The 26,645-nt window shown below is 32.6% G+C and overlaps 3 protein-coding genes and 1 long non-coding RNA gene across 4 annotated transcripts; all 4 read right to left on the minus strand.

Annotated features, from left to right (window-relative positions):
• Positions 1-1,817: 1,817 nt before the first annotated feature.
• On the minus strand, positions 1,818-5,241 carry LOC124919611 (receptor-like kinase TMK4). Its single transcript, XM_047459885.1, has 2 exons — positions 2,935-5,241; positions 1,818-2,566 (listed from the first exon to the last, which is right to left on the minus strand). The coding sequence occupies exons 1-2, from the start codon at positions 5,192-5,194 to the stop codon at positions 2,025-2,027; spliced, it is 2,802 nt and encodes a 933-aa protein (XP_047315841.1). The 5' UTR covers positions 5,195-5,241; the 3' UTR covers positions 1,818-2,024.
• Positions 5,242-7,537: 2,296 nt separating this feature from the next.
• Positions 7,538-14,476, minus strand: LOC124920692 (diacylglycerol lipase-beta). The gene is made up of 13 exons (XM_047461246.1): positions 14,011-14,476; positions 12,940-13,078; positions 12,555-12,774; positions 12,364-12,464; positions 11,976-12,097; positions 11,812-11,903; positions 11,634-11,739; positions 10,614-10,768; positions 9,969-10,096; positions 9,247-9,380; positions 8,895-8,992; positions 8,062-8,628; positions 7,538-7,825 (listed from the first exon to the last, which is right to left on the minus strand). Exons 1-13 carry the CDS (start codon positions 14,293-14,295, stop codon positions 7,747-7,749), a joined length of 2,226 nt encoding a protein of 741 aa, XP_047317202.1. The 5' UTR covers positions 14,296-14,476; the 3' UTR covers positions 7,538-7,746.
• Positions 14,477-20,358: 5,882 nt separating this feature from the next.
• Positions 20,359-20,872, minus strand: LOC124920824. Its single transcript, XR_007097648.1, has 2 exons — positions 20,704-20,872; positions 20,359-20,567 (listed from the first exon to the last, which is right to left on the minus strand). It is a non-coding gene; the product is annotated as an uncharacterized LOC124920824 (long non-coding RNA).
• Positions 20,873-21,720: 848 nt separating this feature from the next.
• LOC124920726 (uncharacterized protein C3orf26 homolog) lies at positions 21,721-25,030 on the minus strand. The gene is made up of 6 exons (XM_047461314.1): positions 24,652-25,030; positions 23,827-24,022; positions 23,639-23,711; positions 22,476-22,525; positions 22,208-22,321; positions 21,721-22,122 (listed from the first exon to the last, which is right to left on the minus strand). Exons 1-6 carry the CDS (start codon positions 24,983-24,985, stop codon positions 22,008-22,010), a joined length of 882 nt encoding a protein of 293 aa, XP_047317270.1. The 5' UTR covers positions 24,986-25,030; the 3' UTR covers positions 21,721-22,007.
• Between the last annotated feature and the right edge of the window lie 1,615 nt (positions 25,031-26,645).

The following is a 26,645-nucleotide window of genomic DNA, read 5'->3' on the forward strand; positions in this document are numbered from 1 at the left end:
TGTCACGAATTCAATTTGAAAGCGCTTTGAGTTTAAGCGAGGGACCATGACTGTGAGGTATCATATTATTTCTCTTTTAATTAAAAAAAGAACTAAAAATATTGTTTTTATAAAAAAATTAGTTTTTGATCAAACATGATCGGGATTGTCTGGAATTGGTCTAGATATATTCTTAACATTTTTAAAAATGTGTTGGTAAGGTTTTTGGGTCAGTAAAACTCAAGAATAGAAACCCGATTTTGAAAATTTTCAAAATCAAATTTGAGTACTTTTGATTTGGATCAATTGATTCAAATTAGTTTCGACAGAAAACTTGTAAATGATCTCAAGATCGTTTTTCAATCAAGAAATTAAACAAACAAGTAGTATATTAAGTATGTTTGCAGGTTGTGTTTAACCCCCTTATGACCATATTTTAAATCTCTCTTTTAGTCTAGCGACAATAAGATGTGGATAGAGTCCGTCAGACAACAAATTATGCGTCTAATTATATTGTTAAGTGTGTTTGCGGGCTACATGCTTAATTCGTTGTCACATTTTATCCCACCAAGGTAGTCCAGTGGTAAGTGTCGGCTTAAGAGACCAAAAGATCATGGGTTCGATTCCATCTGGAAGCGCTTTGAATTAAGTGGAGGATCATGATTCCGGGGTGTTATACTAGTTCTCCTTTAATTCCCAATAAAAATTAGTCAAACTGAAATATAAAAATTTCAATTTTAACACATAAGTTGAATTACAACATGATTTGAAGTTTACAGTGAGTTCGAGACCACTCATAAACTCTTTTAGCAACCTTGTGATTACTTAGAATCAAGTCTTATACAAATTTTGAAATTGTCAAAAAAAGTTAGAAAATTTTAATGGAGGATTTTGTATGGAGTGGATTGAGGGGCTTGGGATTTTGGTCCTTACTTTGATTTGCCTAAGGGGAGATATTTATAGTCTCCTTAGGTCGGTTGATCGATCAAGTTGATCAAATTTCAGACAAAACGTCATTAATGGCTTTTGTCTATTCTTCATCCAACTTGATCGTCTATAATCAAACATTATCTCATTCACTCTCTCATTAATCACATTACTCAATTTATTAATTAAAATAATCTATCAACTCATCGATTCACCCCCAAGAAAGGAAGACGAGACAACCCCAGTAAATCGTGCATAATTGAAGAGAAAAGATTCCGTCGGCGATTTCTTTGTAATTTAGTATATATATATTATTTAACCAAAAATAACACTCATAAATAATTTTTAAATAATAAAAAATAAATTATAAAAATTATGAAAACAAGTTCAAAATAATTTAAATGACAAAGAGTGATTTTTAAGAAATCTTAAGAGAAATAATTCAAATGATAAGATTGTTTCTAAGATCTATTGGGAGATGAAATGTCACAAGTTCATGTTTGCGGGGTCATGTTAACCTCTTTTATTAAAAAAATAATAATAATTTAAATGATATTTTTTCTTTAAACATTGATTTTTCAATAAAATTGGCTTATTTGAAAAATAAATAAATAATATCACCGACCATTTGCAGATGTTTTAGATAGCTTCAAAATATGCCAATAGGTCCCCCACTCCCAAAAGAAGTTGGGCTGGCAAGCACCTAACTAGAATCCAATGTGGTCTGGTCTGTCTCTGCATGTGTTTTGTCTCTCTGTCCAATCTTCTTCTTTATTATTTTAGGGCTAATTATTTTTTAAAATATTTAATGTTTATTATTCACTACTATAAGCTTCTTGTATGTACACAGCCTGGAAAGATAATATACCACCTCAAACACACCAATCATGGATATTTAACAATTTTAATTATATGCAAATTAATTTCATACCATTCAAATCAAAACCACTCAAATAATAATATCAATTAAAGAATGTGAGATATTGAATACAACAACAACATTAAAACAAAAACAAAAATTAACCATTTTTACCTAACCTCCATAATCATCAATCAATTGTAGAATTAGTTATAATGAATGAATAATTAATTTAATTGTATCTTCATCATCATGATCATCATCTGCAATCCATTGAACTGAAAGTGTCTGCGAATCCAGAAGGTTTAGAAGGAATACTCGATTGGCTATGGCTAAACGTGGTTGAATCTCCGATTGCAAACATAGTCGAAGTTCCTTCATCAGCTTGCCATCTTCTAAGAGCTTGAGGTAGACTCATATGTAGATCAATTCCATAACTATCCTCGTGTTCTTGAGAAGAGGGTTTCCATTGTTCAACTAACGGTCCCAACACATTAACCGCATGACCCATGTCAGGTCTTTGATATGGCTCGCGGGCTGTGCAGTATCCTGCCAGTTCCGCCACCTTACAAATGCTCTCGTATGTTTCTTCGTCCTTGTCGTTGTCACTCCCATCCAATAGTGTTTCGTCCACTGCTTTCTTGATATTCTCTTTGCTTATTAGAACTCTTCGGAACCATGTTACCAGATGACACCTTTCGTCTGGCATATTCTCATCTAGGGCTTTTCTTCCTGTTATTATCTCCATTAATACAACTCCGAATGCGTATACGTCTACTTTTGTTGTCACTCTCCCAGTAGCTGTCCAACAAAACAAGTCAAAGTCACAAATTTTGATACTATATACAGGGCCTTGATCAATTGAATTTGGATATATAATCAACAAGTTATATCAAAATTGCTTATTTGGGTAAAAACAAACTAAGGATATAAATTCAAGTGTATTATTTATTGTTAATCATTTGAAGTGTATTTTTGGTAAAACAATCAATATATATGATACCTCATTTAAGTCATGATCCTCTTTAATTTAGAACTTTTGAATTTTTTTTTAATTTTTTCTTAAATGGTTCGATGCGAAGACTCGAACTTTATGACCACTTGAGATTTTGGGTCGTGTAAGTTTCTTTCATATGGTTTACGAAAAAGTAATGAAAACAATGATTTACCTGCATATTCAGGAGCAAGATAGCCAAATGTACCAGCCAATTTAGTCTCCATAGAGAATTTTCCATCAGGAGAATTCTTGACCAAACCGAAATCTGCAACTTTAGCCCTCATATCATCACCAAGAAGAATGTTTGAAGGTTTTAAATCTCTATGTATGAAACTCTGTTGTGCTAAGCTGTGTAGATACTCAACTCCTCGAGCCACATCCAATGCCATCGTAACCCTCTGTTTCCAAGTTAAAGGATGATAACCATGTATCCTCCATTCAAACAAATGTTGAGCTAATGTTCCTTGAGGCATGTATTCATAAACCAAAAGCCTTTCGTTCCCGTTTATGCAATAACCAAGAAGAGCAACAAGATGCCTGTGTCTCACTTTCGTCAAGACAGCAATTTCTGCTTGAAACTCGTTCATTCCTTTAGAACTTATTCCACCACTCGATTCCATTCTTTTCACCGCGATTTGAGTTCCATCGTGTAACTCTCCTTTGTAAACCACTCCGAATCCACCTCTACCCAACACATTCTCTTCGTTGAAATTGTTCGTCACCTGTCTAAGGACTTGGATTGAGATGCTCACGCTACCTCCTCCTTCTAAAACCGTCATCTCGTTGTGTTCCCCGCTGCTCTGACTCTGTAACTCAACCACTCCTCCTCCTCCTCCTCCGATTACTCCATTTATACTGCTAGTGGTAACGCTCTTCTCCATTTCGGATCCTTCAACCCTACCGAATCTCTGATGTCGTTTCTTGATGTAGCATTTGTACGATACGAATAACACAACCATAACAAATAGTGTGACTGCAATTACGATACCGGCGATCATACCAGCCGATACAGAAGAAGCTTTTGCCGATCCACCTTGACCGGGAGAGGATGTGTTCGATCCAGATCCCGGAGTTTGATCGCCTCCGGTGGTGATATTCGTACCGAGAAACGGATTTCCGTTATGAGTAAACTTGATCGTTGATGGAAATACAGGAATTGGACCACTAAGATTGTTATTAGCTACATCAATCGTTACCAACTGAGGCATGTTAGTTAGAATCTGAGGGATAATACCTGTGAGACTATTATCATTCAACAACAAAGTTCTAAGTGAAGTCAGATTCGCGAACGCAGGAGATATAGTTCCTGAAAATTTCTTATTACTTAAGTTCACAAGAGTCACATTCTTTTGCTGCGAATCGCAAGTAACAAACGGCCAGCTCTGGCAAGCGTCATTCCCTGTCCATGACTGAGCTAAGCTCGTCGGATAACCTAGAGCTCCGGCGACCTCAAGAAGTGTAGTCACTTGAGGATCGCACGGCCCCGGGGAGGTTTGACAGAAACTATTGGTAGGATTTACTGTAGATTGAACTTTAGAACCGAAAACAGGGAACGGACCTTGCAATTTGTTGTTCTGTAAGGAAATGTTTTGCAGATTAGGAAGATTCATTAAAGAAGGTGGAACAATACCGGTGAATTGATTATCCCGCATCTGTAGATCGAACAGATTCGTGCAATTTGATAGGTCTGGAATCGGTCCGGTGAATCCATTCGCTTGTAGCCAAACTTGTGAAAGTTGATTCATGGAAGAGAGAACTTCAACGGTTCCAGATAGTCCGTTGAACTGGTTATTGATCCATAAATTCGAGATCTCAGAGCCAGCGAAGGTAGAAGGAAGAGATCCAGTCAGATTATTGTAAGATAGTCTTAGATTCTGCAAGCTTGGGAAGGAATTGAAGATATCCGGAATGGAACCAGTTAAACTAGCGTTACTAGCGGTGAAAGTCACCAAGCTTCCACACTGAGTCATGGAATCTGGAATAGACCAAGGCGCTAGAGCAATATTATCGGATATAGAAATCTCACGCAGTGCAGTTAGACCTACGAAGAAATCGGAAGGAATAGATGTGAAACTGTTACCGTCGAGATAAACTTCTTGGAGAGATGAGAGATTTGATAGGGAAGGAAGAACGCCGGAGAGACTGTTTCTTTGTAAGGCGAGTGTGGTGAGCTGAGAGAGCTGGTTTAGATCGGAGGGGAGAGTGCCGGAGAGAGATGCGGAATCTAGATTGATGGAGATTACTCTGTTTGTAGATGTATCGCATCTAATGCCTTGCCATGAACAGTAGTTTGTACCGGTCCAGGTTTTGCGGGAAGGAGAGATGCCGGCGGCGAGTTTGGTCATGACGGCGGAATCGTCGGCGGCGGTGAGAAGAGAGAAGATGAGTAGGAGAAGGAGGAGTTGTATTAGGGAATATTTTGAATTCGCCATTGTTAACTCTCTTTCTAGATTTGAGTTCTATGACTGCTCATTATATCAGCTTTGAGTTGAACCAGCATTAAATGTGGTTTCTAGCTGACAAAAAAGCGGCTAGTGAGAGAGAGAGAGATAAAGTCTTGTTTGGGTGAACAACTTTGATAATATACATTAGAATAATTTATTGGCTCCAAGATTTTCAAGAAGAGTAAAAAGATCTCCCTACGAATTTACAGGTTTTTCGAATCTAATATCTGACTTTGCGAATAATCATTAACTACTTATTTTCGTTGTTAAAAGTTCTTCGAATTCTTTTCAACCAGATAGTTCATCAGAAAATTATAGAGATAAAGACCTATATTCTAAGTCTCGCATTTTTTATTGTCTCAATCCATGCCTCCCAATAACCACTAACGGTTTCCGGCATAATTCATTGTATTTCAATCATTCCACAAAAGACTGCATATAATTGCAACAGCGTGACAATATAAAAATAGATGAGAATCCGTCTCAACCTCTTTGTAAACCTATGACAACGATTCATAATAATATGTTTTTTTTATATATATATATCGTTAGCGATAATTCCGCTGTGAATGACACTACTACCAAAACAGGAAATCTTGGTAGAGATCTTAGACTCTCATAAATTTTCCCAACAAATATCAATCGGATTAACTTTATTAAATAAAGTGTAACAATATTTTATATGAAAGTTATTTAGATCACATCACCGCATAAAACCCCAAGAAGACGAGTTTAAACGCTTATTTCTAACCATGAACAAAAGTTTATTATTACACATGTTTTCCTCACTGTTCAATCTTCTTTTATATTTGATACGGTTATCAAAATTACTAGACCGAATGTCAAATAATCTTTGACCGATAATCTCTACAAATAGAAACAGAAGCAAACTCAGAAAAAATAATCGGCAAACATTTACCTCTACACCAAGTGTCGTCCCAAAATCTAATCGAATTTTCATCTAATCGTTAACTTATTATTTACGTCATACTTATAACTACTTATTTGATAGTCGTTCCACTGAAATTCAGTTCAGTAGTTAAAAAAACGTAAAAAAAATTAATGATTTTAAAATTTTTAAAACAAAGCATCGTTTTCAATCATTTTAAAAATAAAAAACTTTAAATTGTTGTAATGTTTGAAAAAGACAGTCTCAATTTGACATTTCTAAAGTTAAATTATAGTATTTAATTCCAATTTTTAAGTTTTAAAAAAGATAAAATTATTTTTAAATATAATAATATAAAGAAAGAAAAAAAAAAAAAAGAGAGTCTAAAATAGGCACATTGAAACAAAATCATTGTGACTTTAAAAGCTCTAACATTAATAATTGGAGCTAATCATTAATATTGTATTTTTCATTAAAATTTCTAACTTTGTAATGTATTTAATTTAATGTTCTATTTTTAAATAAAATAGAATTATTCAAGTAGCGTAATTAATTATTGGAATGTTTGAGACAGAGCGGCTTAAATGGCGTATTTGTGTGTTTCCATTTGTTGTGTTTGCAAGCGATTTCTTTTTTATTTCTTTTTTATTTTTATTTTCATTTTTTATTCTTCTTTTGACAGCTTTACGCGTATTTTTGACCTGTCTTATTATTGTCTTCTTTTCAACTATTTATTTTATTCTTATTTTTATTTTTTTTAATATACCATTTTTCTGTTTTGGGCGGTTGATATTTTTTTAAATTCATAATAGTCAAATATCACTTGAATTATTCTGTTATCAATTAAATTACATAATTTATTAATTAAAATATCTTTTATTTCTTTAAAATATATATATATATTTCTTTTATATATATTTCTTTTTTATAAAATATAAATTTTTTATCACTTGTACCGAAGAAGCTCCAGATCTGTTTTTTTATTTGATAATATTTTAATAAAATCTAATTTTATAACATTAATTTAGTTAAATTATATTAAATTTAAAAAATAATAATATATATTTTAATAGTTAAATTAATTAAAAACTCAAATAATATTTTTATCATGTTTTTTTATAAAACCCATAAAAACCAAAATAAAACTATCTCTAAAAGCTAGTTTGATTTTAATTTTTCTACTAAAAACTCTTTATCTTATTTTTTAAACATCCAATCACTCGTTTCGTTTAATTGATCAAAATATAAAACAAAAATTATAATAATTGAACCAATTAAAATCTAAATAACTACATTTTTATCCAACAAGATTTTTCTTCAAAAAAATCCAATAAAAATCTGACATAATCCTACATTGTAAGGAAAGACAGTCACATAAAGATGTATATTTTCACTTTGAGAATCTCCCATGAAAATCAAAAGTAAAAAAACAGTTGTTAAAGAAAGAAACAAAGTAAGAAAGTGCTAAAAGAAACATAGGAATCAAAAAAGAAAAAGAAAGACATGAGTCATAATCACATTTCATCATATGATCTAACTAACCAAATTCTTCCCAATTATAAACCTCAATAAGATCCACATTTCTATGCAAATTCCATGAATATATAGATAGAACAAACCATTGAAGGAAGATTCCTGTATTTTTCGCAATTCATGCCATTTGCAGCCCATCATCATCAACAGCTTGATTATTCCGAGTTTGAATAACTTTGGTCAAAGCATACTGGCATCTACTTACATCAACACGAGGAGTTTATATTATAATAAGAAAACTAATAAAAATAGAAATGAAACAATTAGTCATTGGACACGTGGAGCTGGAACTTGTCTGAACGAGAAAACATCAACAAATTTATAAATATGTTTATAATTAAGTTGTGTTCCAAAATATTATAAACGTTTTCTTGTTCAAACTCAGTTTCAGCTAGCTCCAGGTGTTTCCAGACCAAAGAGATCTTATAATTACCTCCAAGGAAGATGATCCAGAAACATCCTACGCGAAACAATAATCTCCATAAAATCTTCTCTGGTGGCAACATAAGCCTTGAATTTATGAGTATTCTCGAGAATCCAGTTTCTCCATCCAAACATTTCAAATTGATTTCCTTCAGGAACTATATGAATGATGAAACCAGGCAAGAATGTTTCTGGAACATCCCCAACCGATCCCCTTTCAGGTCTCAATACAGTTTCCAAGAACTCAGTCGCCGGATCACCATACATAGTACTAATATCAGGAGGGGCAAACAATGGATTGTTCAATTCTTCCGTTGTTTGCCTCATATTATTATTATTATCATGTTCAACGCGTTTTATATCTCGAGCTGTTAAAGTGCTAGTTTCTGAAACTGGGACGGCTTTCTCTTGAAAATCACTTATCTCCATTGTGGTCAAGAAAAAGAATCTACGAGCAAGTTTCGAAATTATGGTTGAATCTGTTGTGCGTTCTGATACCGCGGAAAGTGCAGCAGCACGGAGACGCATTAGCGATGCAACTGAAAGACGTGACGAAAATTCGTTGTCATAGACAATGCTGCAGAAAGTTGATAAATATAGGAATTGTCAGAAGCAATTTCTTTTAAGAGATTATGATGCAGCTTTCCGAGGCAGCCTTCAAGGAAAATACACACACAAGTTTATGTGAGACTTGTCAAGTTTGATCATTTTATCCTCTAACATAACTTGTTGTTTGATCATTTTATCCTCTAACATAACATGTTTGTATTTGACGTTTGTTTTGCAAGAATGTCTCCAAAAAATAGACAACTTCAAGCAGATTCAAAGATTTATCTAACTAACCTTGTAATAAAGTTCGAGCAAGCATCCGCTATAACAGGATCCACACAAGGCAGAGGACCATAAGCATATACATGTACATTTGGGAAACGACCGTATAACTGTACAATCAAAGTAATAAAACAACTCGTAAGTCAACTTTGAATTTATTGTCTACGAATCCTAGAATTTCAGAGAAGAAGAAAACTGAATTGAAACTTTGTATTATTTCTAACTAAATCAAATTTGAATACAAGATCCATGTTTATAGAAGTAGAATAAAACAAACTAAAATGATAACAATGTAACTGCTATTAACTAAACTAATAAACTGCAACTATTTATTTTGTATGTTCATCGATGTACAAGATCTTACCTTCAGTCCTAGCATTGCAGAGACAGCTCCTCCAAGAGAATGACCAACTATGCGGATTTTATAGCCTTCACACTCGCAACCAGCTCCCAACAAAGAAGAAAGGAATCCTCTTGATCCCAATGACATAGTATAATCTAAAAAATGGTTTCTTGTGAAAATTGGCTCTAGCATTTTTATGAGAAATAGATGTAACACGTGAACAAATATAAAAAGAGCATAAGAAAAATATAATATTAAGATGGATGAAAAAAATGGAAATATGCAGTTAACAAAGGATTGACATGGGATGGACCCTTTTATTGTATAGAGGAAGTTATGAACTCGAGAACTACCATTGCGCAAATGTAGAAATTAATGTCAATGGGATCATCTACTAAATAGCCCTCTATCTTAATGTAGCTCATCATCTATAGATAATAATAAAATATTTATTTATTTACTTATATCTTTACAACATTGGAAGATTCAAATAACTAAACCATATTTTTTTTTTGGATAAAAGCAAGTATTAAGAACATGAGCACATCCTTAAATGCAATAAAAACAAATACATTTAAAATCCTAAATGAAAATTTATATACCTTCTTTTTCATGCTACCCATTCAATTCGTAAATCACAATGGAAGGAAACACAAGGCTGCCGATTTATGTTTATTTTGTATCATAGAAATCTTATAAAGGATGCAAAAAGAACTTTTGACTAATAAAATGAAGGTACTTACCAGCAGGCATTGGGTTTCCTTCAACCTGCATGAAGAGATCTCTTGCAGCTTCAACTATGCCAGAATGTCCATAGTGTGGCATTGATGAAATTACCCTTTGCCTTATATCTTCAGGAATTAGATCAACACTGAACAAAAGGAATACAAAAGTTAGGCATAAACGGATTTTAGATTAATGAATAAAACTACATTATTCTAATGCTAATTTGATTTATTATGAGATATTCTGTTCAAATCACATATTATGGAAATATTTGATTTTTTCAGTTTGATATTTGATAAATGTTTTAAAATTGCAAAATTACTTCTAATCCAAAACCTACTATAAAACAAACAACCCAAGAGAATTATGGAAAAGGATTTAACATGATTACAACCCTTTTATGTACTGAAAAATGAAAAAGAAACTTATAACTATGCAATAATGAGTGTATTCAAGAGTCCACTGTATCATATTTTCTGAAACAGGAGAAGGTGTCAACCTTTTCGTGGAAACAAAATTTAGGAAAAGAAACAAAATCATACATGAGAACACAACCAAAAGAAAATATCAGAAAGTTTGACAAAGAAGCAAGTAGACCAATATATAAATAAGAAGGAAGAGGGAGCATGGAGTAAATAAAAAGAGAGACTTAAAAAACTTGCTTTAATAATCCTTCTAAATCTTCAGCAGATAAGATGCATTCTTTGCCTAAACCATCAGTAATAAGGTCTTCAGGAGTCTCAGTGCCTCTTACAGCTATTACCAGAGATTTTAAATGATGTAGAACCACAATGAAGTATGCAGCTTCACACTTTGACTGAAAGGGAAATCCATATAAGAATTACATGAAGAATATGACAGGTTAAGAGCAGGAAAAAAATATAAACTAAGAGAAATTACAGAAATACAAACTTTTCATTTTTAGGGAGGTGGAAGGAGAAAAGAATCAGTAACAAATAACAGATACAGATTAGTAGGCGGAATTCTTTACCAATCTAGCTTGCTTATTACTTATCATGTTTGGGAAGTAGCTGAGAATGAGTAATAATACACAAATCACCCTTGTTTATTAGATGAGTTAAAACTGTGAAGGATACAAAAAATAGCAAGTGCAGTAAAGATGTTTCATATTATCACATGTAGATAGCTATAGTACACAATCTCAGATCAGTAAAAAAAAACTGTTCAGAAGGTGTACTTAAATTTTGCTCGTCCATTTTTCATCTTTGTCATACAATTAGAGATATAAAAGTTACTTTCGTGATGTAAATGGAATAACAATTTCAAGCTACTTTCATGCCCATTGTTCAAAAGTAGTCCTTTAAAACAATGCAGCTTAAAGTTGAAACTACAAAACATAATTCTTTTTGGTACATAAGCAGTGCAACATGAAAAAGGTATTGCACCTCCAGTGGCTGATGGATTAGCATGGGATCTACCTAGGTCAAGTACCTGTAATTAAGCAAAATAGTTCAGATTTAGTTCATCAGCAGGATCTTTTTTCCCACAATATATCAACCACAAACATTGTGCAATTTCTTTTCCATGCCGCTCTCCAAAACTTGTAAGCCGACCCAAAGTTTCTCACAAAGCATACAAACATACACATAAGCTATTAATAGAAACTTAACATAGAAAAATGACACAAAATGCATATAACAACATATCAAGAAAGTATAAACCTGATTAACTCGCCCTTGTCGTAGTGCTTCTGGTGGTACATTAACATATTTCAAATATGCTGCTGCATGACCGCGCCACCAGTTGTCACCTCTAAGTTCGGGACGCCTAAAGGAAAAAAAGGTCGTAAGTTTACAAATGCAGAAAAAATTCTTAAAACAAGTATTCAGGATTGTAGACCTGTTGCGGCTCCATGGGGTGAATATCCCTTGTCTATACAGCCATGCGCATGGAAACGATATTGGATTTCTTCCCACATCAAGTAACAGTCCCTGTACCATGAGAAATATCAGCTTATATTAATGTGATTGCTAAAGTATACATTCACTGTCTCATGGACACACCGTATAGGCAGCTTCAGCAAATGGATGAAAGATAGTTGCATCTTCAATCAGTTCATCAGGGGCTTCTAATGACCCTTCATAAGGTTTAAGACCCGCATTGTTTCTCTGTAGTAAAGCAAGTCCTGGTTGCATATTTTATTTCATGTCACTCAAAATTGAGTATAATAGATAGAACAAAGAAGATGTTGGCAGAATATGGTCATTTACACAGCATATCTATTTTACAGATAGATTCATAAAAGGAATAGCCAACAATCATACATATTATGTGAAAGAATGAACGCTGGTTTAGCTAGTGACTCATGGCCACAAGGTTGTGGGTTCGAGCCTTCATGACCATTTTAGAAAAAAATTATGTGAAAGAATTAGTGTCATGATAGATAAAAACCTGCAATAAACTCCAAATGTCCTGTTCCTGAAGCACGGTAAGCAACAAGATCACCTAGTAACTGTGCAACAGAATAAACTTCATCCTCCTCCAATATGCTCCTGGATAATTGCATTAAATGGAGTAATTCCTTTACAAAAATTGATCAGCATCTATGTCATGCGAAATAATTAAATTGCAAAGACACCTACAAGTATTTGAAACGCCCCAGACAGCACAAAGCCTCGCGAATGCCATTATCAAATACCTCCCTGTAATGAGCCTTCCATATTTTGTTCTCAGATGCATAAAAGGACCTCCATCTTAGCACTTCCGATCCAGTAAAGCATTGTATCAAGGCCAGAGAAAAAACAATGAATAAGAAAGGGACCATTACTAGTTTTTGCCAATCGTTGCCATGTGAAATATACCCTGCAGTCCAAATTTTAAAACTACTGTAACAAATCTCTAATAAATGGCTTCTCATGCAGGAACTCATTGCAAATGACAATATAAGCAATCCCACATATATTTACTCGGTCTTAAAAGCCTTAGACAGGCAGAGAAAAATTTACCATAGACACCATCCAACTTTACCTATGACACAGTTAGTTGAAGTTCCACCTTTGGCCGAATGTTTAATTAGAATGAGCACGAGGCCAGCTGCTACAGAAAATTGCACTATGGTTGTTAAAAGTAAGAACCGCACCCAGAAAATCCATCTCTTGTACCTGGCCTGTCCGACAGAATAACAAAACTTATACGCACAAATTGACATTGATAAATTAGAGTCAGAATGAAAAAGGTTCACACCTAACTGGATAACTTAAAAAATGAAATGTTCTGTAAATGCATTTATATACATATAGGCTGAGCTGATTATGCACGTACTGTCGTAGAGTCAGTCATCATAATGAAAAGACAATTGCTAGAAAATAAGAGAGCAAGTACTAAACCAAATTACCCACAAAACTAGATTGAAAGTTATTCAGTATTTTCTTATGATGACTTGATCGATTAGTGGAGGGTTTAACACATCTTTCCAAGACAAATGGGAATTAGTTATGAACCCAGAAGACAAAGCAAATAAGAAGTACCAATAATTAAGAGTATCAGGTCAAATTGAAAACTTTATTAACCACTTTAACCAGTGCATATATAACTCCCATTGTCCTATCACTCCTTTTATCTGTTTATAATGGTGGATTACATGTTATGAGTGGACTAAAACAAGTTTCAATTATAAAGAAAGACATCTTAGAAGATTGAGAAGCTCGTTCATCAATCGAAAACTACTCTCATATTCACTCAGTGTAGGACATTCTTGATCTTCTTCATAAACTTAGGCAATGATTTGACCTTGTTTTTGTTTTTATTATTGTTTCCCCTTTCTTTTCTTGTAACTGTCTCTTTCTCAATGACCTTTTTGAATAATAATAATAAACCCCTTAGCCTCCCTTAAAAGAATAAGATCTTCAACTCAACTAATGATCCAAACTTGGGCACTTAGTTTATATCATGAGAAACATGTTTCCTTCAACATACAGAAGCTGCTATAAATTTTCTGCTACCAATTCAACTAATAGCTTACGAAGTGGAGTAATAATGATATCAAGATAAAATGCAATCCGGAAAAAGGGAAAAAGAGAAGTGAAAAGAGTCAAGTACCCGTCTCTCTTGGCGCATGGCGGCATCAAGGGAAACGTTCTCCATTGACAAGCCAGCCATCATTGTGGCGGTAGCTTTCTGAGCAATTCCAGTACGGATCAAAACGATAATTCTAACAGCAGAAACGAACATAATCACCATAAATAAAGCAAGGTCTCGAAGACCGCATGCTGGATAAACAATAGCCATTGTAATAGAGCCGAGAAATATCACCAATAGATTGGAAACACCAGTTATGATGGTGCAAAAACGCACGTTTTCTAGTTTGGCGACCAACGGTGCCATAGAGAACAATTTTACCAGAAATAAATGTTTAATTTTCGAAAAGTGGTTCGATCAAACGATGACTCGTCGGAGCGAGAGTTTATTGAAACCACGTTTCATTATTAACGACGGCGAGTTTCAATTCGTTAGAGGTGCTGCTCATGGCAGCGCCGGAGAAGAAGATTGGATTTCTTCCTTCTTTCTTTTCCTTTGTTCTAACAGTCAAGCCATTTTTTCAATGGAAATAAACTCATTATGGTCCTTTAAGTTATGTTATATATTGAAATGAACCTTGTTACTTATATTACTATCTCAATTGATATCTCAACTTATACAACATTATTGCATTCAGCCTTTAACTCGAAAATTTGACCAAATTACCCTAAAAAAAAGCATTAAATGCGTTGGTGACCGGCACATAATTTTAGTTGGGCGGGTGATCACCTTATATTTTTTTTGACGGAAATATTCATTCACGTAACGTGACGTGGAGGATCGTCACGCGAAGGGAAAATGTTCTTTATATAAATACTTAAAAAAAATCATTTCGTTATTTTCCTTTCTCTCTTCTCTCTCTTCTCTCTCTTCTCCGCGTTCTCTCTCGCGACGGCGGCGGAACCCTAAACGAACACATCATAAAGATTGACGATGAAAACCTATCATAATATCATGTGATTGGATCGATTTATGTTCTTATTTCCATTATGTTCATCTTCAAACCCTAAACCATGAGGTTGTTCTTACTGTTCATCTTATTATTCATATTGGTTGTTTATCTTGTCGATGATGATATTTACAGATGATGCTCTGAATTGGTTCCATGTCAGGGAAGATTCATGTGATTCTCGCGAAGGGTCGTCCCTTCTCGCGAAGAAGGAAATGATTTGATGGGGGGATTTTCTTTTTTCCGTTCTTCTTTGCTTTACACATTTGTTAGTCGTGGCTGCGCATGTGTATTTTGTCTACTTGTTTCGTCATTGTTGTCGTGGAGAGATCCTTAGAAGTTTTTGGAAGTTAATGACTATGAGGACTTTGGTTGTTACTCTTCCTGGCAACGTATGAGCCTTTTGTGTACCATGGACAAGTATTTGTTTCAATTTCTTTCATGATTATTACAAAGATTATTCATTTGACCATGCTCGAATGTGTGGACGATGCTAAACATTATTTCTTATTGTCCATTGATATGATTTTACTTTATGTTGAACTGCTTAGGAATTGAATTGATTTGATTGACCATTTTGTATTTGACATATGTTTTTTTATCACATGCGTCGATTCTTACACATTCGGGAGGAGGTGGCCTCAGGTAATTAACTAACTTACTGAATAATAGTTGATAAAAAAACATGGTTTAGGAAATTGCTAAATCTCATACTTGATTTATTGTTGTTGTGAATGATGGTTATGATGATAATGCTGATGAACTAGCTGAAAGTATTTATGAGTTTTTGTCAAGTTTATCAAAACCCGTTAAGGAGAGTTTTTGTCAAGTTTATCAAAACCCGTTAAGGAGAGTGAAATTTTTTTGGTAGAACAGCATGTGGAGAAGATTCATGATGAAGCGATTGATAACAATCATCACCATCATGTTCACGGTGATCATGATCATGGGCATTGTGGTTTTATGGATGCATATGGACTTTGTCATGGATGGGGAAGTTGAAATCCATTAGATTATTGATGGAAGGTTGTCAAATTGGTAGGTTAGGGTGCGTCATATTTGATGCTACAAGAAGAAGGCAATGACATCGACACTATTTGTGTTTCTTGTTTATAAATCTCATCTTATTTTTGCCAAAAGACTGACCAAGTATTTATTTGCCTTCAGTTTTGCTTGTAATATCATGTGTTGTTTCCTTTGTATAACTAGCATTTTTGTTTGTCATGTCTATTTTAAGGAAGTTTGGCACATTTCTATGTTTGTTTAATTAAAACAAAAACTCAATGATCGTGCACGCTTCTTCGTTTTCTTTTCTTTTACAAGACGATAAGTTTTAATGTCATCAATGATCATCAGATGTACAACAGACTATTTTTCATACACTGTATTCTCTAAACAAGGTAAGTCAAATGTTCAATAAGATTGTACAATTATTGACATTAATATTGTGTGACTTAGATCAGTCTGGAGTTAATTTGTTCAATTTATGCAATCAAATTAAGTTCTAAACCACTTCATAAAACAAATTTGTACAATATGAATTTTTTATCCGATAAAAAAAATCAAGATGTCCAAAAGAGAGAAAGCACATTATATTCTTACTAACAAATAACAATTGACACTAACTTATTCAATCACTACAACAATTGAAACATGAAATGGACAATTACTTATTCAATCCCAAATTGCATTCCTATTCTTATAGCAAAATACACAGGCCCAGCCACGACAAACAAATGTTTAAAGCAAAGAAGAACGGAAAAAAGAAATTCCCCCATCAAGTCATTTTTTCTTCAAGAAAGGGATGACCTATCGCTAGAAGGGATGACCCATCGCTAGAAGGGATGACTCATCATGAGAAAGGACGGCCCTTCGCGAGAATCACATTAATCTTTCCTGAAACGGAACCGATTCAAAGCATCATCTGCAAATATCATCATCGACAAGATGAACAACCAATATTAACAAGATGAACAGCTAGAACAACCTCATGGTTTAGGAATTGAAGATGAACATAATGAAAATAAGAATATAAATCGATCAAATCACATTATATTAGAACGAGTTTTCGTCGTTGATCTGTATGATGTGTTCGTTTAGGGTTCCGCCGCCGTCGCGAGAGAAAAGGAATGCGAAATAGAGAGAGAGAAAAGAGAAAAAAAAAATAACGAAATGAAAAAAATTTAAGTATTTATATAAAGAATATTTTCCCTTTGCGTGACGATCATCCCCATTACGTTACGCGAAAGAGTATTTTCGTTAAAAAAAAATATAAAGCGGTCAAATTCACAATTAAAATTAAGCATTTTTTAGGATCATTTGATCAAATTCCTTTTAACATGATTAACAGATCTCAATGGTTGCTTTGGTTGACTGACAGGTTTGACTAACTGATTGTAATTAAAATATATATATATATATATATATATAATTCATTATCAAATAACTATTAATAAATTTTGAAAATTAAAAATAGTGATAGTTAAAATGATTTTATTTCTTATAAAAAAAATTATACAGTTTTTTTTATTATTGTTATTATTTAAAAAAAACAAATTTAAGATATACTTTTATTATTTAGTAATATTTTTTTATAAACAAATTAATTGAACCTGATATTTAACCAAATAAAATAAGCCACAATTATGTACATTTATACAAACCAAAAGTTAATTAGACTATGTATAGGGTATCAAAAATTTTTATTTAATACCCTGTCACATCAACTTAACACCTATTTTAACACTTACTTTTTAGCATGTCCTAAAGCAGAGTATTATTCAAGGTATCAAAATTACTTTTTCACTTTCTCTCACTTCCACATCATTTAAGCATATACATACATAATTTCATTTTTTTAACCACAAACAATATTATTCATCACTTGGTAAATCAAACATACAAATATTATTTAAAACGAAGAAGAAAACAAACACTCTAAACATTGGTAATTTGTTAAGTAGTGTTTTTAAAACTCTAATCGAGGATGGTTATACGGGTATTGCATGCCAAAGTTGGGTGGCATCATATATTGTTGTGGAAAATTAGGATGAATTCCGGTATTCATGGGATCTTTCGGACGTTCAATATTTTGGTTCGAAGGTTATATATTTGGGTTTTGAGCTTGATTTGGGAAGTAATTTGAAAAGAAGTTGTAGTTTTGTGAAGAATCCATGAAAGAGATTGAAGATTTCAAAAGAAAAGTGATACAAACAAGGATGATAATATGGTGAAAAATTTCAGAAATTTTTTGGTGTCCAAATGACACAAATTAAGTCTCTATTTATAGATCTCGAAAAATAAAAAATAATGATATATATATTTTTTTATTTTGATCAATTATTATGCAAAAGTAGTATTTAAAAAAGAAAACAAAACAAAAAAATAACCCACCAGCGCTGCCACTTGGCGCGCTGTCATTGGGCCACATCAGCTGGAAATGAAATTTGCACCGGTTTAATCCTCAAAATTTGATACCCATTTGTACCATGATGCACCATTTAGTCCCCATTTAACACCTTATTTAACCCCCTGATGTGGGTGGTCTTAGAGTTTGAAATACAAGATGATTGTCGACGTCGACCATCATCGTAATAGAGTTCTAAATTCTTTGAAATGACATATCTACTACAAACAAGTTCTTTGGTTAAATGTTGTATATTTTTTTAGTGAAGATTTATAACTCACTGTTAAGCCTTGTTTTTTTTGAGTTTTTTAAAAAATTCATTCAAAATTAATTTTTTAATCAATCATTTCTCAACAATCACATCACTCGTTTTATTAATCAAAATACTAAAATACCCTTTATTTTAAATTATTATTTTTTTATTTTATTAATATATATCAATACCCTTTAAGTCTTTTTACCAAAAATAATCATTACCTCCTCAAAATCATCATCAATCATTACTTTTTTTTCCTCTCTAGTTTTTTCAAAATCCCAATCTGAACAAGGCTTTAAAACATACAAGAACTTGTATTATTGAACTAATTTTTGTAGGTCATATCTTTAAGTGTTTATGTCACGGACTTGACGCATCCTCCCCCTTCCTCGGTATATCACAGGAAGTCCTTTTTGAGTGCGACACACCTTTTTGTTTGTTTCGAAACCGTTTTGGCTGGACTTACTTAACCCCCACTATATGTACCACGCCAACTCAATACCCTCGTCACCTACAAGATAAGGCCAAAAACTTTAACTAAATAATTTAGGGTTGAGTTCGATTATTCACCAAATTACCTTTAATTAATTAGAATAAGATTAGTTAAAATAAATGATTTAAAAGCTTGCCAAATTAAGACGTAAAGTTAGTCTATAAAGGGAAATTGGTTTTCTACCTTTTCAATCTCCACATGAAAGAGACTAGTACTATATCTTGTAAAAGGGTAGTAACATTTGACAAAATCTTTTTCTTTTAACCTTCATAGTTTACAATTGTAATTAAATAAAATATTAAATGTAATATTAATTTTTTTTTTAAGAGAACTAGCATACAAACAAAATCACGATCCTATATCAACTTAAAAATTTCTTAAACACAAATTATTGTCACTTAAATTACCCTAATAAATTAGAAAATAAAATATAGTGACAAAAAATCACAAGTTTTGATTCTCATTTAAATCAGAGTAACTAAATGATGACATATTTATATATTTTGTGTTTTTAAAAATGATGAATTAATTACATGTATGGCAAAGTAAGATGGAAGCAATATTTGCGTAATTAAGAAGCAAGTTTGATTAAATTGGGTGGTTAGGCAGCAGTTAGGGAGTTGGAAGAAATGCATGAAATTAAATTAGGAAACCTAGCTAGCTAGCTACCTCTTATATATATATTATTTAATGTCGCATGAAGATCATATAATACATTAATTAATATTCTCATATTCATGATCAATATCAAGATCATGAATGGTGTAAAAAAAGATGATGATTTGATCAAAAGCAATGTGCCTTTCTCATGGGAGGACAAGCCCGGTGTGTGTAAACAAAGCCCCATTATTATTAATAATAATCATCATGCCCACAAGCAATTATATTCGATTTATCCATCGCAAAATCTTCACGACCAAAAGCGCAAGAAGATTCCCCCACCGCCTCCTTGCTCCGGAGCCGCCACTTTCCTGATCAGGACACCATCTACGTTGGGGAGAAACCGGGCCACCGTGGACCCTTTTCTTGCGGCTCTAGCCGAATGCACCAAGTCAAAGAACGTGGGCTCGGCCAAGAAGAAGGGGAGACGTTTCTTTAATCTCTCGTGCAAATCTTTTTGTGATGTCCAAGATGACAGTGTGGTCACGTTGACAAGATCATGTTATCATCGCTAAAATTAATTATAAAGAGTTTTTTTTATCTTGTTTGGCAACAATATATTTGTGTAGGAACTGCTTACACATTAATGAATTGAAGAAAAAATATGAACACAACTAAAAAGATAATTAATAATTAATTGATATAATACATTGTCTTTATACTTAATTAATTGAGTTTATGGTTTTAGCTTTTGAGTATAGATATAGTCAAGGTGAGCAATGAGAGTTCTTTTCTTCAAGCATTCATCATCATTTTCTCCACATCTTTCTCCAATTGTTGTTCCCAACACATCATCTCCTAATTCCACATGATCCTAAAAAATGAACAAAACTAATTAATCATATATAAAAGAATGTTTAATTTGATTTTCATAAGAAAAAATGTCACAAGTAAAATGGATAGGTCTTTTTGCATCATCAATTTGAGACCCGACAATTAACTCGACCCACCTCATCGTTTTGTCGAGTGACGACAAATTTCATCGAAAAATGTGTCAAAGGTCGGGTGGCAAAGGTGGAGTTGTTCATGATCATGATCATGATTATAATGAGTAGTAGTTTGAGAAAATTGACACATTTGGTCATAATGAGGGAGAGGATTAGAATGAGTATATTTCATGTGAAGAGTAAAGAAGTAGTATTATTTATAGAAGAAATATGTGGAGGAAAGAAGTACAGCTAATAAAGAATGGGACACATTTTTAATTTAAGAACTTGTTTGATGTGGTTATTTAAAATTATTATTATTATTTAAATTGTTTGAGATAAATTCAATAATGATTGTATAGTTAAAATAAAGTAAAACGATGTATGAGTCTATGAGATATTAAACAAACTATTATGATTGATACATATTGGTGTTATAAAAATGTAATAATAAATTTAAGACATGAAAACAAAAAGGACAAATTTTATATTAATTATATATATCTAATAGCAATAAAAAGAAAAGTTTTTTGAAAATTGAAGGTGCTAGAGGGGTGTCCTACTGTCCAATTTTATATTAAACACTTTGAAAGATAAAAGATATAAAAAAAATAGTACTCTTTGGAATCTTTGGTAAGATCCAAATTATAATTTCATTAATAAATTTTAATAACTTCACTTTTATTGGTTTAAAAATGTGATCTTTGATATTTTAAATAAGAATAAGAATATTGTCCATTAAAGACTGCTATTGCAATAAATGTGAAATATAAACAAGAGGTTGTAATTTAAGTAGTTAGATATATAGTGTTACAAATTAATATCCACATATATAAACCAAATATTGAATGGTTGATCTATTTCTCAAAAAATATATTTGAATATATCTACAAATTGTGAATGATCACATTTTCAAACAAATTTGGGATGGATTACGTTAAATAGAGGGAATATGCAGGCGAGAAGAGAAGACCACACACGTATATTTCTTCAATAAGTGACATATAATATATGAAAGATAGAGATGTGACTAAACACAAATAATATGTAAATGAATTTGATCTAGAATTTGCTTATACTAGAATTGTAGATGATGTTCATGTGTCCTACAAAACCATAAGGTAAGCACGTGATCTTGACCCTCCTCCCCTTTAATGTTAATAAAGGCCCTCCCTAAAATACATATCATTATAGGACAACTGTCCTAATGTTAAAGGGGCTTCATTTCCTTCATTCAATACATAGTAAACAATAGAAGAGGTCCAAAGGAAGGAGAGGCTTAGTCCAAAACCATCATGGCCCCTAACAAATCTACAAGAACATCGACATCAAGAACTCTCTTTCTGAGAATCGGAGCTAACTGGATCGTAGAGACAGATTCTGATATCATTCTGAAGGAAACGTTGGTGGAAACAGCTCTTATACAAATCCCAGAATTCGTCTCTGCAAATCAAATTTCCATTAAACCAAAAAAACCCAAATATCAAATTGCAACAAACATATATATGTGGGAAAGGAGTGTGTGTACCTGACTTGTGCAAGAGAGAACAATGAAAAGCCTTTAACATCAGTTTGCATGTCCAGAACAACCACCTTTACTTTATTTACCCCCAGCGCTTCCATATCAATCAACTTCTTGATCCTACAAATATGATTCATAGCAAAATGAAAGTCGCAATCAGAACTGCTCGTGTATGGATTGCAAGATGATAAATAAGACTTTAGACAGATACTTTCTCCTTCTTCGTTGAGATTGAGTCTAGGTAACAAACACATTGAATAGAAAGATCACTTACCTATTTGGAGTACCGACAGCAATATTAACACGTTTCTTCAAAAAGGATACCTGCATTCACATGTTAAACAACCATTGGAGAAGTCAAACAATCTTTCAATTATTAAGTTTCCCCACTCACCTGCTCTTTTCAAATTTAAATAAAAATAAGGCAATCAAAGATGGTACTTGCAACTGCCGATATTAACTTATCTATGCTAGATTATTATTATCCATTGAGGGCCGGCTATTAGGATGGGCAAGATGGGCCACCGCCCAGGGCCCCAAAATTAAGAAGGCCCAAAAAAAATTTTATGCAGTACTATAAAAAAAAATTAGGTTTTATAAGAATCATATTTTTTTCTTATTAAATATTGTTTTTGAATTCAAAATTTAGGCTCCAAATCTTAGATCACCCAGGGCCCCAAAAATGAACGAGAAGGCCCTGATCCCATTAATCATCATGCAGCTTTGTCTAGTCAACTAAACATGGAAACCAGTATGGTCCAAACTAAGTGGAGTTTATCAACATTTTGTAATTCATCATAATTCTCATAAACCATTTAAAACCACCCCATACCAAAAAGAAATAAATAAAATAATACTATTTCAATTTAGAATTGCATGTCATTTTTTAGTTTGTTTTGACCAGGTGGAGTTGGGGAAGCTAAGACTGGCATATATAAAATTGTCACAGAATAGGGACTAGAGTTGAATGCAACTCCTTCCCCACATACACACTGCCCAAAAGAAAGTAAAAGGGACTGGGGAAAGAAATAGAGAGATGTAAGGAAAACTCCTCAAACATGGGTCGGTCAGAGAATTTAAAATTAAAATTAAGTAGAAAAATTATGATGATAACCAAAATAAAATCATTTTTTGAAAAATGTATGTAATATTAGTTTGCAAAATATAATAATATTGAGGGTATACTTGTAAATGAGGTAACTAGGGTTACTTATTAGAGTATATATGTATAATTAGGATATGGTAAATGTTAAGCTAATTTGCTATTTAACCATTTTGTAAGGAAAAACACACGTTAAAGCACATTATACTGTGAATATGTGACAGTAAGTTCTGTATAATAGACAATCAAAAAAATTACATCTTTGAAAACCTCTTGGTTTTAGTTTCTATAACAGGTTGACTCCAAAGAAATGGTTTAGAAGGGAGAAAAATTACCTGCTCCTCAACTTTAATGTGCTTTGAGAACAGCTTAGCAGCAGGGCATTCCCTGGTTAGAGAATGAACTCCCCTATAGACAAAGGAAACTTTGTTCATTATTTATGACGAGATGAGGATACCATAATTGATGCAGTAAGGACAGCAATGATATATACTATCTACTTAATAAGGATAGGACACCAGACCTAAAGAGTTCTAATGATCTTAGTGCAGATAAGCTAATCACAAGCAGCGATGGACTTCCAACATCAATTTGGCCTTCCACAACTTCCTTTCCACAAAGCAATTCTTTCCAAGATGATCCAAAAGCATACTTCATATGTTGACCTAAATTGCTAGCACTTTGATCCACGCCTGGAGATAGTTGTACCATAGCTGTATCTGTACAAGCGAATAAGTAACCATAAGAAACCAAAGAGAATGGATTTCATAATACGAAGAAAAACCAAATTTCTTTATCAATTAGAGTAAAAGTCAGCTTGTTTTACTTAATTGTGACTCTAATATACTTCAAGATTTTAATTTGATATCAAAACTCAAAAGCAATCATGGAAACAACTTTAAAAGCTGCTTCCAAATGCGATATATAACATTATGCAAGTATTTTTCTTTCGAAAATCGTTTTTTATCACATAAATACTCAATCCAACCAATGAGTCTAATAAACCAATCTAAACCTATCAATGCAGTACTTGCTAGGGTTTCGATGGTCAATCACTTTCCTCTATCAACCAATCCCACCAGCTAAGATAAGGCCATACCATGGTGAAAATTTGTTCTATTGTAAATTAGAAGACTATTTTCAATCCAATATATTTATTTATTCAAAACTTTACAATGCATTAAAACATAAAAAAAGGATCAATATTCTTTCATCAAAACGAGTTGCGAGTATGATTCAAGTACATTATATCAGATAATTTATAACCTACAAACTGTAATGCAATTAATCTAATTTAATTCTCAGATTAAACTTATATAAGTCCAATGTATAGAGAAAGAAAGATGACCTCCTGTAATCGATTCAAGTTCCAGAGGTGAAAGCTGAACTCTGTTAGCAGTCTGATATTGATCGATGAAGAAATCAAACTGCTGAGACACAGTAGTAAGTTGAGGAATAATGAACCTCTGTTTCTTCACTGTTTTCACCTTCTCTATGTCTACAACCGCTTCGACTGGCTTCTTCTTCGTGGTGCTTTTTCGCGAAAACTTGCCTTTAGGCTTATTAGCTTTTTTAGCGGCGAGAGGATTCCGGTCCTTGGTAGATTTTTTGAAACCAGTTCTATTACGGCTTCCTCTGCTCATCTTCGAATCCTGCTTCCCTCCTCTCCCGTGTTTGGCCATCGTCGTCTTCCTCCCGCCGTTATACTCTGAGAATTTCTCGCTCTAGATTCCTTCTTTTCGATTTTTGGTTAACAAACACTTTACTTACAGGTTGCTAGTGGGCCGGACTGTCTTTCCCACATGTTCATGACTTATTACGGCCCAAATATTGAATGTAAAATTAAAAAATTTATCTTACTTAAAATTTTAAAATTTTGAATCAAATAAATCTATTAAAAATATTAAATATTATTTAAGTATTTTGTGGATAATAATTTAATATACAAGATATTAATAAAATATATAATTAATTATTCGGTGCTATGCTAGATAATATAATTAATATTGATAGAGTTTTCAAACCATGATAAAAAAAAATATGGGATTTGGTAGGAATTTCTCATATCCCAAATGATTCAACTATTTATTTTGTCACTGTATGCAAATTTGTATTGGTTTATTTGGAAACGAATAAATAAATTTGTGTTTAAGAAAAAAAAATATGAATCTCTTCATTCTATAATCTTGTAATGTCGGGCTAATATTTGAAAAAAAATTAAATTATAAAACTGACGTACAGCAATTATAAAACTGACATACAATAGCACCACATAAAAGAATTTAGAATTTGAGAATAATAACAAAACTTTACCGCGAGTTTTAATCAAGGATATGAAAAATCAAACATAAAATTCATCGTGTGCAACCATTAATAGAACTCAACTTCTGATTATAACATTTAAAACAATTACTCTCAGATGCACAAACATAAGGTGAAGTCATCTGAAGGGCATCAATAACTTTTGGGCAACGTTATTGTGGAATCTTGTATAGAACTGTTAATGTCATTTTAAACATGTCTCTAAAGTTAATATCTTTTCGATTCTCGAAGATATTCACTTTTATCTCATGCTCAACCCCGAATTTAATACTTAGTTTAATCATTGTAAAATTAATTGTACGACCGACAAGATCGCAAATCACTATATATTATTTTAATTATTTTCATAAGAAATTGTCGACAACGAGTAAACTAATTTTTGTTAGTTCATATAATTGTAGTTGAGCTTAATGTTCATATATGTCATTAGTTAACCAAACATTTAAGTCCGTTAAGTTTTTGTTAAATGATGTCACGTGATTGACATGTCATTTTAAAAAAATTAATATATATTATATATTTATTTTATTTCACAATTCTAAATAATAACACTAATTCAATTTTTTTTTAATTAATATATTTTTAACATTTATTTTTATTAATATAACTAAATAATAAAACACACCACTTTTATCTTTCTCTTCTTGTTAACCTAATTCATTAAGCAGTCTAAAAATAAACTAAAAACATACATATATAATACTAATAAAAATTTATATAATATCATAAATTAAATAGCAGTAAAATTCATCATTCCATAAATCTCAAATTCAAAATACTGCATTCATTACATACATCTACCCAAATTCATAATACTATATTCATTACATACATCTACCTAAATTTAAAAATCTATTTCCTTACAAAAACTTCATATACCAAAACCTATAAATTCACTTAATAAGCTTGTCTTTTCCAAACAATTTTCTTTTTTTGTTCATTGACTACATCTTGTAGTTGTCTAGTTGAAATAGCCGGTGTACCTCTCCAAATTAAGCCTGGTGACCTTATACCATGTTA

Source organism: Impatiens glandulifera, chromosome 1, assembly GCF_907164915.1.
Source record: "Impatiens glandulifera chromosome 1, dImpGla2.1, whole genome shotgun sequence".
Taxonomy (NCBI): Eukaryota; Viridiplantae; Streptophyta; class Magnoliopsida; order Ericales; family Balsaminaceae; genus Impatiens; species Impatiens glandulifera.

Excerpts from the sequence above, each read along its gene's own strand:
- LOC124919611 (XM_047459885.1), bottom strand. The coding sequence starts at position 5,194 with ATGGCGAATTCAAAATATTCCCTAATACAACTCCTCCTTCTCCTACTC. Across the intron at positions 2,567-2,934 it reads TCTTGCTCCTGAATATGCAG|CTACTGGGAGAGTGACAACA; the intron begins GTAAATCATTGT and ends TTTGTTGGACAG.
- LOC124920692 (XM_047461246.1), bottom strand. The coding sequence starts at position 14,295 with ATGGCACCGTTGGTCGCCAAACTAGAAAACGTGCGTTTTTGCACCATC. Across the intron at positions 12,775-12,939 it reads TTCAACTAACTGTGTCATAG|GGTATATTTCACATGGCAAC; the intron begins GTAAAGTTGGAT and ends TTTGGACTGCAG. Across the intron at positions 10,097-10,613 it reads GATTTAGAAGGATTATTAAA|TGTTGATCTAATTCCTGAAG; the intron begins GCAAGTTTTTTA and ends CCTTTTGTTCAG.
- LOC124920726 (XM_047461314.1), bottom strand. The coding sequence starts at position 24,985 with ATGGCCAAACACGGGAGAGGAGGGAAGCAGGATTCGAAGATGAGCAGA. Across the intron at positions 23,712-23,826 it reads AGATCATTAGAACTCTTTAG|GGGAGTTCATTCTCTAACCA; the intron begins GTCTGGTGTCCT and ends CTTTGTCTATAG. Across the intron at positions 22,123-22,207 it reads TTCTCTCTTGCACAAGTCAG|AGACGAATTCTGGGATTTGT; the intron begins GTACACACACTC and ends TTTGATTTGCAG.